The 13,054-nt window shown below is 38.6% G+C and overlaps 1 protein-coding gene across 6 annotated transcripts in view; it reads right to left on the bottom strand.

The window, feature by feature from the left end:
* PRKCE (protein kinase C epsilon) overlaps window positions 1-13,054 on the bottom strand; it is a 522,142-nt gene that overhangs the window by 174,749 nt on the left and 334,339 nt on the right. For 4 of the 6 annotated variants that reach the window (XM_073339116.2, XM_073339118.2, XM_073339120.2 and 1 more), the window contains 5 exons: window positions 12,062-12,204; window positions 9,025-9,057; window positions 8,502-8,598; window positions 7,614-7,828; window positions 4,526-4,699 (listed from right to left, as the gene is read on the bottom strand). In XM_073339116.2, the coding sequence (XP_073195217.1) occupies window positions 4,526-4,699; window positions 7,614-7,828; window positions 8,502-8,598; window positions 9,025-9,057; window positions 12,062-12,204 (662 nt within the window). The remainder of the gene's footprint in view (window positions 1-4,525; window positions 4,700-7,613; window positions 7,829-8,501; window positions 8,599-9,024; window positions 9,058-12,061; window positions 12,205-13,054) is intronic. The other 2 variants (XM_073339117.2, XM_073339119.2) reach the window with 1 other exon arrangement.

Raw genomic sequence — 13,054 nt, 5'->3', positions numbered from 1 at the left:
TGCCTTCTGTAATAAGGACACAGTATTCTATGCTCCCCCCACCTTACGAGCAGCTCTTTATTCCTATTATTACTGCTTCATGCCCAAAGTACAAGCTGACTTCTAAAGATAAAATTTAACAAATCTAGATTTCTTAATCACAAACATGATACATGTGCACAAATGTATGAAGACATACACATTACATATTCATATTAAAATGTGTGACTATTTTCTAACAGAATGGCAGAAATGTATTAAATGGCTAGATTTTTCTTTAGAAACAACACACACTATCCTTGGAGAAGTACTCCAGTATAGAAGAGAGGAGAGATGATGTTGTGGTTAAGGCACTGAAGGGGGACTCCGGAGACCTGTGTTCAGTTCTTAGCTCTGCCACAGACTTCCCGTGTAACATCTCTCTGTGCCTCAGTTCTCCATTTATAAAATGGGGATAATGGTTACTAACCTCATGAGGGCTTGGGGGAATAACTATACTCTCATTCATATTCATGAGGAAGAACAATTTCCAATGCAAATGCACTAGAAAGCTGACTTTAAACATTCATCAATCCATCTGTTAAAAACTAATTTTCATCAAATTGTCTTGATGTTAACATCTCAGTATAATTAATAGATTATAAGGCAAAAAGGGACAATTATGACCATCTACGCTGACCACCTGTCTATAAAACAAACCACATTTGAAGCATCTAGCATCCTTCCTTTTTCAAATTATTCAAGCATAACATTTCTAATAAAAATATATTAAAAGCATATTTTATTCTATGTTCAAGTAACTTCAAAACACTGAGCTGGTTTTGATCAATCTTTTAGAAAAGTTTACCTTTAGGTTTGAAACAAAACATGAAAAAAATTCAGCAGCAAAAGGTTGTGTTTTAGGAAGTTAGGAACAATTCCTTTCATGATATTACCGGTATTTTAATTTAATTATTCAACATCTCCCCCTGCATTATTTGTTCAGTTTATAAGATGGGTGAACAACAGATGGGAGTTTCACAAAAGTTTTCAAATATCTTTTAATTTTCTTCTAGTCTCCCAGTTCAGCAAAACACATGCTTAAATCCATCCCCATTCACCAAGAACTTCAACACGTGCTTGGCTTTGATGTCAATGAATCTAAGCACTTGCTTAAAGTAAAACACATGCTTCCATGATTTGCTCAGTTGAGACCCTTGTACAGATTATGGTTCCAATCTTGAAGTCAAATGGGAATATTCATGTAATTAAAGTTAAGCATGTGTGTAAATGTCTGCAGGCTATGGACCCAATGTATGCTCTTCTCATCTTCTGGGGAGGCTGTTCGACACTGTTGCCAGTCAAAACCGAGAAGCATTGTTAAAGCAATATTAACATGTAAGTTAGCATATTAGCATCCATTTGACCTAGTTCCTGAATTGGGCCCATGGCTTTCCAAAATAATTTAAAATATTTTCCGTAGTATAGCAATGATGACTAAAGGATAATTTAGAAAAACATCTTAATGAAAAGGATATCTGAACAGATTAAAATGTCTACCTTATGAAGAGACAAGGTAGGTTTGGTAATATCTTTGATTGGACCAACTTCTGCTGGTGAAAGAGACAAGCTTTTGAGTTTATACAGAGCTCTTCTTCAGGTCTGCTCTGTGTAAACTCGAAAGCTTGTCTCTTTCACTAATAAAAGACAAAGATATTAGCAAACCCACCTTCTCTCTAACATAAGGAACCAACATGGCTACAACACCACATTATGAAGGCAAACACTACAGTGTGTCTTGCCATGCAATCTGTACTGAGCAACTTCTCTGCACTGTCTGCATAGGTTTAATTACATTTTACAGTATGCAAGGGAAAGCTCCCACCTTTTAGAAGTGTTAATTTTTGTGGGGAAGGGAATAAAAGATAAAACAAAGTTATTTACAGAAAACAAACATCAAGCACTTTAATACAGTGCCAGCCCTCCCCAGTATGAGCAATAAGATATATCTGAATTGTAAAATTTAATTCCAGCAGGATCATTATTGTAGGGCCCCGTTCTGAGAGGCTCAGAACCTTGATCTCCTACTGCAGACAATTTTAGTCTAAATAATTAATCCGACACTTACGTCTGAAACATTTTTGGCTCTACTGTGCAAAAGACTTTGTCTCAGCAAAGCTATTTTTATTGTACACTGTGCTTGTTTAAGAACTGCTTCCCTACCTGGTTTTTTATTGGAGCTGAGCAAATAATTCAGTGAATAATATAGCTGTTTTCCCCCCAATTCACACACAGTTTACAATTTTTGCAGATGTATTAATTATGTTTATGTACAACTTCTACAAAGAGTCCTTTGTCGATTGTTCACAAGCAGTTCTTTGAAATATTTCATTATTGAGATGTGTTGCTTTGTTTTGACTGGACACATAGGTCACATGGTATTTTTTCTGTTGTTGAACAGGACGAGCTTAATTCTTAAAGACTCAGGTTTCTTGTGAGAATTACAAGCTCAGCTTTTACTCTCTGCTAATATAACATTTGAGTGAAATCAACCCCTGCATTGAATGCCAGCAAAAGGTCTATGCATGATTAAAGTTTCACATAAACCAATGGGGGTCCCCACTATTTCCCATAGGAGACTGTATCACAGTCAAATATATCTCACTGTGTCTTGGAACAACACTTGTTAGGTGTCTAGACTAAGGACTGTAAATTCGTTAGTTCACTCAAGTTACTTACTTATCAGTTCATTCAAGTTTTAACTGACCACAAACTCTAGTCTAGTTATTCTCGAGAGAGGGGAAGTATTGAATAGTCTCTTTGGTGGAGAGATGGCCTAAATGGAAGCAAAGGGGGAGGAGAACAGAGGACTGAGAGGATGTCAGTGGGAGCTATATACAAATTTGTGAATCTCTTACACTGGGAAATGGCTTGGAGAGCGGGAAGAAGGCAATTTAGGCACAGATATTCCATAATTGCATGCATCTAATTACCACAATTGCACGTAAAGCCATAGCAAATTCAAGTATAAGTCAGGTAAACATTTAACTGCTCATTTGTGCATATACATTTTTGGTTCTGCTGTGCAATTAAACAGTAAGATTTTTGTTATGCCTAATGTTGGTTTAATGTCTTTGAATTAGGTACAATGGGCTAATTCTTCCTGGTTTAATTCCACTTATTTTAATAGAGTTACACCAAGGATGACTTTGCCCCAAGAATTCAAATATCATCCTTTGCTGAAAAAGAACCCTGAACTCAGGACTTGGCTGGTAAGTAATATAACGATTTTCAAGTATTCTATTTTATATATATCCATTTATTTATGTATTAATACATTTTAAGTCTAAATATTGTGTTTTCTCTAAGGACCAAATCCTAGTCCCATTTAAGTTAACGACAAAATTTACATGGACTTAAATGGGGTTAATGATTTGGAACATGTAATATTTTAAAAGAACTTTTTAAGGTTATGGATATTTTTAAGGTTTTAACCAGATACAATAAGTGATATTCTATCAACAAAACCGCTTATTCACAAATTAGGCTTTATTCTGCAGTCCTTAGGCAAAACTCCCACTGAAGTCAACAAGGTGACACAAAGTACAAGAGAACCTTTATCTACCAGGTGAAAAACAGATGACTGTTGTCTGCTCTGCTGCATGACAGACAGAAATAAAGGGCTATGGGGATGAAGTACGGAAATTAGCACTGAACAGGACTAGTCTCTAACATCCTAATTAACAGTTTCAGAGAGTCTAAACAATTCACTCACCATCCAAACAGAATGTTTCAGATTACAGAGTGCTTACATTTTGGTAGCAACCCCAGTCTGCAAAGGGATTCCATATCAGAATCCCTAACAGTGAACACACAGTCGAGAAGGGAATAGTTTAGGGAGTAAGGATCTTATTATCAGCTTTTGCTGTCCTCCTACCTCATGGACAGCATTAGTTTTATAGGAGTTGATTTGAAGGGCAACATATCTGCCTCCTCTTCTTTTTGAACTCTGCAAACATCAGCTTCATTTTACAGCATAAGAAACTGAAAATATGAACCGCAGGAGGGTTCTCCTGTAATCTTATTTCTGTCAGAGTTAACGAAAACAGAGTTTTAATGAACAATTTGGCTCTCTCTTTCTCTGCATACTGGACACTAACAACATTTTTATTTCAGTTATGTAAGCCACTGATATACCCTATTATCGTACATAGAAAGGATAACTCAGTAACCTATTGTTGTTTCTCTACTGCCATCTTCTGTCATGTACAAGGCAACACAGTATTTATGCTGTTTAATAATGGCACTATATTTGCTATGAAGATTCTGTCTGGGCAAGCAGAGCTGGATATACCATTTTCCTTTGATTTCTTGACAACATGCAAGTTAAAAGTAGAGCCCATTCAAATTTCATGCTTCTGAGGCGTCACTGAAATCCTCCAAGAAATATTTCAAAACACTATGTATTGGTACCTTTTATGCAGCTTCATTTTGAACTGCAAATACTTAACAATACTGTTGTACAGCTCTCTTGATGAAAGTTAATCAACAGGCTTATTTAGCATACCTTGGTCTGGAAGCAGCAGTAAAGTTGTGTTAGATAGGGATGTTTCCGTGCTAATGCCAGAATTCTCTTTTCTGTCATTGTACAGTCTACATCATCATCTTGAAGGATGACATCTTTCTTTAAGACTTTCACTGCATATACTTCATCTTTACCTTTTAGCTCAGCTAGCATGACCTAGAATCAGTAGAAATCTTTGCTTATATAGAGCACAGACAATCAGACAAATATATTATACGTGACAAATTTAAATGCAATAGAAAAAATGTGTGTACAGATTTGAAAAGTACAGAGCAACTGAAAGGATAACTGCACTCACACAGCACTCTCAGGTTGTCTATTTTATGTAGCTAAGTAGCTGAAGAAATTCACATTTTAAAATGGACACTTTTAGTAGAACTTTGAATATCAGCCACGCAATGTATGCTTCGTTCAGTTTAGTTAAGAATGCAGGCCGTTAAATCCTTGTTATCCAGTACCTTACAGCTTGCCTTCTCTGCCCCACTGCTGAGATCTGGAAAACAGGGAAGGGGGCAAACTAAAGCATAATATGGGTTTAGTTCCCCTTTTGGAAAGTGCTGCAACAATGTTGTCATTCAAAATAACAATGCACATCACTGTGACAACCTGAAAAGAGCACCCAAAATCAACATCTATTTGAGGGAAAAGTCCTGTCCCATTCAAACCTGAGTTTGGCTTGTCTGGGCATGGTACAGAGGTACTCTATGGAGACTGATTGGGGTATTGAGGAATAAGGAGACAAAGAGCTGCTCCAGAACTGGTACTGCAGGAACCCCTGTATAGGCAGAGATCTCTTTATTTTGGAGGAATCAAGCGTGGATCTGTGTAGCAGCAGATTCCCATGTTTCATCCTTACCTCTTACTCACCACAGAGCACAGCACACTGAAAAGGTAATTACTGTAGTTCTGTATAGCTCCAGCTCCGCACATTCCCTTCCACCTTCACTCGCTTTCAATAGTATGTCTACACTGTGAAAAAAAACCTGTGGCAGCTGGCCTGAGTCAGCTGACTTGGGCTCATGGTGGGACTCAGACTGCGGGGCGATAAAATTGCAGTATAGATGTTCGGGCTTGGATTGGAGCCCAGGCTCTGATACCCTTCCCCCTCACAGAGGCTCTAGCCTGAGCCCAAATGTCTACATGGCAATTTTATAGCCCTGCAACCCCATGAGCCTGAGTCAGCTGACCTGGGAACTGAGACTCGGAGCTGTGGGCTTTTAATCACAGTGTAGACATACCCTCTGCAGGGCGTATGTCTACATACCCAGAGTGAGCCCCCTGAGAATTAAAGCTATGAAGCATGCATGGTGTTTTCAGCCCTTCCACAGGCTCCTGCTTCTTCCACTTACTGCTGCAGAGTGGAACTGCACCGGTTCTGCTGCCTAAGGGAAAAGATTTGCCAATTTGGAAATAATTACTTCTTGTTTCCACATGCCCTCACTATTATCTTCTTAGTGCTACCTCTGAACTCCAGATAAATCCTTGCAAGATACTCACAGTGAGGAAGATCAGACCAGTCAGTAAATTATCACTCATTATTTTTATTCACAGAATTATAGAGGATTAGGGCTGGAAGAGACCTCAGGAGGTCATCTAGTCCAACCCCCCGCTCAAAGCAGGACCAACCCCAACTAAATCATCCTAGCTAGGGCTTTGTCAAGCCGGGCCTTAAAAGCCTTTAAGGATGGAGATTCCACCAACTCCCTAGGTAATCCAGTCCAGTGCTTCACCACCCTCCTAGTGAAATAGTGTTTCCTAATATCCAACCTAGACCTCCCCCACTGCAACTTGAGACCATTACTCCTTGTTCTGTCATCTGCCACCACTATGAACAGCCTAGCTCCATCCTCTTTGGAATGCCCCTTTGGGTAGTTGAAGGCTGCTATCAAATCCCCCCTCACTCTTCTCTTCTGCAGACTAAATAAGCCCAGTTCCCTCAACCTCTCCTCACAAGTCATGTGCCCCAACTCCCATAATTCCATTAATTATTTCCCCTTTTCTCCCTCCCAAGAAGTATGCTAAAATATTAACAGCTTAATTAGTGTGCATGCAAATCTGCATGCAGAAAATACCTGCATGCTCATTTTTCAAGCACTAGCACCAGTGAAAGCAGCCAGTAGATCAACACCTGTGTAGGCATGTGATGGAATTTATACAGGCTTCACTCATTCCAAATTCATTTGGTCAACTCAAAGTCAAACTCAGCCAAAACCACAGAGCTTTGCAAGGTTTTCATCAAACCATTAATGGGCTCATGTTTGCTCAAAATATAGTCCAGGCTCACTCAAACATTTAAAACACTGAGTGAATCTTATCTGGGTTTCACATCAATAATGAAACCAAAATCAGGTGAGGTCTGCCTGGCTTGCGGGGGGCGGGGGGAATTGTTATAAAATCTTAGCACAGCTTCAGCCTTCAAATAATTTTTGCTTCCTTTGTTGAGAAAACCATGATTTTACTATTGCTGGCATTGAGGGGCACAATGCAACTATCGCAGAACGAACTGGATTATATCTTGGTCTCTTTCATCATCAATGAAACCATCAGGCTGCTGCTACTCAGCTAGAGGAGGGATGGAGACCAAATACATCTTAATTTTCACATGGCATGTGGAATTTTTAAGGCTGGAAGTTGGACAAAACAACCACCCATCATTTGCCTTGCAAAGTGAGCAAATTTGAAGTGGAAATCACCTGGAGAGAGAACAAACACAGAATCGCGTAATGTCATTTCTATACTCCTGCTTCCTATTGGAATACACCCACTGTTGTTATTTGCCCTGTCAAGTAGTATTTATTCTACGTTTAGTTAATGCAATTTCAATAGTGAAATCTTGACATCTAGTTCAAATCTCTTAGCCCTCATTTTTTATAATGATTTAAACAGTAAATTAATTCTATCTGATGAGCAGGATACATATGCATGAAAATTACTATTTTGAAAGCTGACTATCCCAATAAGAAAGACAAGAAAGAAACCCCTGTGGTGGGAGCACGTTAGGCAATATTAACATTAGTATTGCATACAGCAGAGTCAAAAATAATCCATCAAATCAGAGAAAGCCACCAACCTTGCCAAAGCTACCTTTCCCTAATACTTTAATGAAGTTGAACTCTTCAAGACCCATTCGTTTGGTCTGGACTTGTTTGACTTCCCCGTTTTCACCATTCTCCCCAGGTTTATTAAGCTGATTGTCTGTTGATGATGTTGCCGTTGCTCTGTGTTCTTCTCCTCGATTGTCAAATGACAAAGCTTTCCTAATGTTGTTTTCAAGTTCTTTGATTTCTGTGAAAAGGTGGGAACAACAGATTGACTTCTCTACAAACCCAGTCCAGTCCAGTCCCATGCTATTGCAGGCAATTCCGTCCCTCTTCTCACTATAAGAAATATACTGCTGAATCTCTTAGTTATTTAGTTATCTAAGGACTTAGCTAATGAAATTCATACGTTTTTAAGGGTGACCACTACATTTAATGTGATGCAAGGCATTCAATCTAAATAAATAGATCATGCTGACACTTTCACTTTCTAGTGCTACAGGCCCCATTCTGCTTCCAGACACACACACACACACCCTGAATCTTCAGAGGAGTTAGTGTGCATTCCTCATTTATGCACACTAACTCCTCTGAAGATTCAGGGTTCACGTGAACTCTCTTGTGGGTTCACAGTTTCCCTGAGTTTCACTTTGAAGTCAATGGAATATACTGGTGTAAAGGAGAGGAGAATCAGCCCCTTTCAAAGGTTTTTTTTTTTTTTTTTTATTAAACTACAATTCACAAATTTCCCATCAGATTCCCAGATCCCTGAAGGTGACTTTTTGTGGCTCACACTCCTTGTTTAATTTGAATCAGATTGTCTATCAAGGCCGGGGTCCATTGTAACAGCACTATTACTCCTCATAGAGACGGACACTAAAGCAATATTTATTGGTATGGAAACAAAACAGGTATCTAACCCTGATCACATGGAGAGGTTGGTGCTGATTTCGACCTGTCTTCTTCTGAAGGTGTGGTTCCAGGAACCGGCTGCTGAGATTCTGCACCTGCAATTAGCTAAGAACATTCCCACAAAAGGATATTCAGCTGTGAGAGCCTCTAACACAAAGAGTGAAAATGAAGCAACTTGAAAAACAAAGTAACTTCACAAAGGGAAGGAATAAAGGGAACTGAGTACACTTCATCCTTGCTAAATTATCATCTCACAGCCTGTGTCAAAAGTTAGATCCCAATGCCTACAGTACAGGCTTTCACTTTAAAGATTAAATGAAATGCTCATCAAACGCACAGAAAAAAGCCTGTGTAAGAATCCAATTCAGTAACATGTGAACTCAACAACTGCAAGCAAATATATTTTTAAACAAATTAGTCAACAAATATTAGTTCTTCCATCAGAGTCCAATCCTGCAGGGTGCTAAGTGTCCTCAGTGGCAGGTGTCATTGATGTCAGTAGGAGTTCATGCTGCTCAGTATTTTACTTACCCCAAGACCAGAGTTCTCGGTGTTGCCTTTTCCCTGTAATAGCAATAACAGTCCACAGATCTGTGCCGAAATCTTAGTGATGCCCTCAAAGCTTTTAGTGATGCCCTAACTCTTAATGCTGGGTTTGGGCCATAAAATGTCTTTCAATTCACAATTAAAACATACTGATTTGTAGGTTTTAAGCCTGTGTTTCGGTTCATGGTATGGGATCTCAACCAGCTTTAAAATTTATTTCTTACAAAAGCACATACGTACATCTTTAAATCCCCTGTCCTCTCACTGGTATGTTTGTTGCTGGACTGTCTCATTTATAAGCTACTACTGTCAAGATTATGTGTTTTCTATGAAAAGCTACTTTATTACTGAAAAAAAAAAACAGCCACGTGGGCAGAAGGTTTTCTTTTCAAACAGAAGTGTTAGTGTTACTGTAAGTACTAAAACAAATGACCTGGGTAAAATCTGATATGCACAAGGATATGATCTCTTCAGTTCCCATTTCATTTTTTTCCTCAGATGCACCAAAAAGTTGCAGTTTACTATTGGACCCTGCAGTGAGATACGAGATAGAGTTTCCATTGAAGTGCACCTGGAGTACACAGAGCACATCTTGTTAGAAACTAAACTAACCCCTTTAAAAGCAGGAAGGGCCTGCTCCTGAAAAGCTTACTCTCACAAGTAGCCGTTACTTATGTCATAGATCCTCTGAAGTGTATCAGGGGATATGTGACCCTTAATGGAATTACTCATATAGAGTGCGTATGTGTGTAAGGATTGCACAACTGAGGCCAAGAGCAGGGCAGTTTTTCGAATAATGAGCTCTCTCCTTGGTGGAACATTACACATGCTCATTGCAGAGAGCACTGAAGTTGCATGGCACACACCACCACTTTTGAAATGTGTCAAATCAGTGGGACACTCACTGGGTATATCACACACACATTCACTGTTGCTAGCAGAATTTACAAAAGACTCAATCCCGCAAGGTGCTGAGTGCCATCACAGTCAATGGAAATTTCCTTAAATGTATATGGTGTAAATAACTACCTTTTTAGGTAAAGATGTACTGCTAATTGAATGCCAGCATTTAGGAAGCTGATACGATATTCTAAAGGGGAGCAATGTTATAATGTCAAAGTGTAAACAAATCACAGCATTCACTGAAATACTGCACATAGTAACTTAGGGCCAGATTTGTAAAGGTACTCAGGAACTTAAAGATGCACATAGGTGTGTAGTGGGATTTTCAAAAGTGCCTAAGCTCCTAACTCCAATTAATTTTAATTGTAGCATTAACGGGATTTAGTTGCATAAACATTTCAAAGTGAAAATTGACATACTAGAAACAAATATTCCCTAGCTGAGTTTTTGCCACTGGAAAACCAGATATTATTTTCTACCTGTAAAACATTCCATAGCAAGCCCAGTTCTTCTTTACATTACACCTTTGCACCCATAATGAATTCAAAAGACAAGATGGCAAAATTGAATTTAATATTTAGAGGAAACCCAGTTAGACAGAACACTAAGGAAGTATAGCAGTGTACTATGTTTTACTAACCTTCAGCCAAATATTTTAATAGATTCCACCTAATATAACTGCAATGTTAAAAATTACATGCAGTCCAGGGCATAAGGGTGTGGACTTAGACCTAGGAGACTAAGCTCTATTCCTGTCTCTGCCACTGGCTGCTTCGGGGAAGTTATTTTCCGTCTTTCCATCTCTGTTTCCCCTCTGACCCTTAGTCTAAATAGACTAAGTTCTCTGTCTCTTACTACCTATTTGCACACTGAGCACAATGGGGCCCTGATTTTGGTTGGGCTCCCTACATGCTCCCATAATAATACAAGTGTGGTTATATAATGCTTTAAATCATGCTTCAATAAGTTCCCTCAACAAAATGACAATTAAGGATGGAATTTTCAAAAGAGCCTAAGAAGTCCCACTGAAAGTGTTAGGCACTTCTGAAAATCCCATTCTAAGACTCTTTCAGAACCAAGTCTGTAAACAGAGCTGCTGTATACTTTTATCAATGGCAGTGCTATCAAATATTAGCAAGCACTGCACACTAATTTTGTGCAATTTCAGTACAGCAATTTGTCTTTCCTAAGATTTGTTATTCAATTAATTGCTTTCCAATTTTCCTATAACTTTTTGTTTGTTTTGCTTTAAACCGTTTTCTTAATATTTCAGGACAAATATGTATTCGACCGTGAAAATAAAATTATATCTAAAGCCAAGGGACTAACAGATCTCATAAGAACTGACTGTAAAAGTCACTCATTTCAAGAGGGGAGAGACTGCTGCCATCACCATGCAAATGCAGATAGATATGGGACCACATTGTGATCAGGGCCCCATTGTAAATCCAAATTAACTCAGTTGAATTCAGGATACATTTTAGGTGATCCATGATTTTTGTTCCAAGGAAAAGCAAATTAGTTTCCAGCAAATTGCTTTGGAAATACCTGCTTGCAGCCTATTTCTTTTTATAAGAGATTGTGGTTGTTTCAGTGCATTTATCATCATTACAACAATATCACAGGGTAGAGTCTAGCCTCTGGCAATCAGATGATCTCATGACAGTTTTCAACCAGATACACGTATTTATATATTAGTCATGTATTTCAGAGAGAGATCAAAGTAGTCACCTTGGCGTCTGAAAAGTCCAATTCCTCGTGCCAATAAAAAATAAAACCCATCTTGACTGTTTAAGTTGTCTTCAGGTTTGCAAGATTGTACCATAGCAAAACCGATTCCCCAAAGAACTTTACCAGGGATGATGTATGCTAAAACTCCAGAGCCAAGTCCTTTTAGCCTTACTCACATGAATAGAAAAGGAGGACTTGTGGCACCTTAGAGACTAACAAATTTATTTGAGCATAAGCTTTTGTGAGCTACAGCTCAATAGGCACATTGACTCTAATGGATTTCTTGAGTGAGTTAGGTGAGTAGGCAGGATTCAGCGCCAGCTGTTAATACTGACGTACATTTCATTAATGTATTGCTCCTTTTATGTGAGATTATATTTTTGGTTACCTTTTTCCTTCGTTGACCGCTGTTAGTGATCTTATCTGGAGTGACTCCAAGATCTGCAAGTACTTTAGCTATTCCTCTAGCATCCACTCCGCAGTTTGGTGCCACATTTGTTTCACAGCGTCTATGTACATTCATCTTGCAAACTGCAATGAAATGTGTGGTGGGAAAAAAAAGTTTTTCAGTAAACGAAATAGACATTTATTTAAAAATATCCATTTTATTTGATTCCAATCAGATCTTCCAGGATCTAACATTTCTTTTAAAATATAATTCTCTTTCAGTAGAGAAGAATTTAGCTGAATTTGCAACGGCACATAACACACTAACATAAAATTATGAGTCCATGTCATTATTCTTAAGAATATAACAATAAAATATTAAATTTAACAGAAAATTGAAAATAGTTTTCGACATGGAACCTCAAGCTCCACGCATTTGGACACACACAATGCAGTTACTCTGGTAGTGGCCTGCATAGGCTGAGCAACACGTTAAAGTGACTGGGCTAACCTCTACTTTCAGTTACACGCATGATAACCCAGAAATAACTCCTTTTACCTTCAGTACAGTTACTCTGGATTTACACCACAGCAGTTTGGCCCATTTATCTCTCCTACTTATATACTGAATTTTACTCACTGCCTACTTTCACTTCAGCATATCCAACAGGGTTTTTACCACCATCTCAGCCAAAAAGGTGCTTTCGAATATGTTATCCAGTGTGTTTCAGTGGCTAGCGCCATGGGGTCCTGATTCAGGACTAGGGCTCCTAGTCATTACAGTAATACAAATAATGACAATTAATTATTATTACTATTATTATTAAGACATTGATAAAAACCTTAAAGAATATGCTGAGTTCATCATGGGTCAGTGAACAGTGCTACTCCTCAGGGCACTTCTCCTGCTCCTACTGAAGTCAATGGGAGCTGCATCAGGCCCCAGGACAGTGACAAGGCAGCCTTTACAACAACAACAGAGAAAACGAATAAA

The sequence above is a fragment of the Lepidochelys kempii genome, chromosome 3 (genome assembly GCF_965140285.1).
Source record: "Lepidochelys kempii isolate rLepKem1 chromosome 3, rLepKem1.hap1, whole genome shotgun sequence".
NCBI classification, from domain to species: Eukaryota; Metazoa; Chordata; order Testudines; family Cheloniidae; genus Lepidochelys; species Lepidochelys kempii.
This window is presented reverse-complemented; position numbering and strand designations above follow the sequence as displayed.